Source organism: Opisthorchis viverrini (assembly GCF_000715545.1).
Source record: "Opisthorchis viverrini unplaced genomic scaffold opera_v5_6200, whole genome shotgun sequence".
Lineage (NCBI taxonomy): Eukaryota > Metazoa > Platyhelminthes > Trematoda > Opisthorchiida > Opisthorchiidae > Opisthorchis > Opisthorchis viverrini.
Window position 1 is genome coordinate 1 of NW_008759321.1, and position 753 is coordinate 753.

The 753-nt window shown below is 46.7% G+C and overlaps 1 protein-coding gene across 1 annotated transcript; it reads left to right on the plus strand.

Annotated features, from left to right (window-relative positions):
• Window positions 1–266: 266 nt before the first annotated feature.
• On the plus strand, window positions 267–734 carry T265_12321 (hypothetical protein; the record flags this gene model as incomplete). The annotated part of the gene is made up of 1 exon (XM_009179697.1): window positions 267–734. One exon carries the CDS (start codon window positions 267–269, stop codon window positions 732–734), a length of 468 nt encoding a protein of 155 aa, XP_009177961.1.
• Between the last annotated feature and the right edge of the window lie 19 nt (window positions 735–753).

Below are 753 nucleotides of genomic sequence, written 5' to 3' on the forward strand. Positions count from 1 at the left end.
TTCTTATCTTATGAACGAGCATCTGTGGCCTGGCTTTTAGGATCGTGTGTTTTTGGCGGAAATTCTCCTGTTCATCCAACACTCAGTGTACTCTGCATGCCTATCCAAATCTGTTGAGACCAGTGAGTGTTTTATTCGGGGACATTCGGTCTAGTAATTCGTTTTGGGACGAAATATATGCATTTAGCTAGCGATGTTGTTCTTGCATACCTCGCTCGGCGCAGACACCAGATGATCGTCTTCGTATCGTCCTATTCCCTTTCCAGATGCCTGGTGTGAACCTCCCCATTAGTCATGTGGGCTTTTATATGCTTACGCTACTCCTGTGCGCTTTTCTACACGAAGCAGGGCATGCCATGGCTGCTTTGCGTGAACGTGTTCGTTTACATGGATTCGGTGTGTTTTTGTTTGGATTCTACCCCGGTGCTTATGTGGACTTGAATACGGCGGATCTTCAGAGCCTCAAACCACTTGGTCAGTTGCGTGTCTATTGTGCTGGAGTGTGGCACAACGTCATCATTGCCGTACTTAGTGCAGCAGTGTTCTACGCTATACCACTTCTCCTTTCCCCCGGTTACCATATCGGTACCGGTGTTGGGGTCACTTTTTTGCGAGAGGTAAGTACTGATCTTCAACATATCATACACAGTTTTGCCCTATGTTACCCCAAATGTACATCGAATCCAATCGTTCATTATGATGCCTCTTCCGCACACAACTACCCCATCCTTTAGGATGCATGAGGGCACAAAT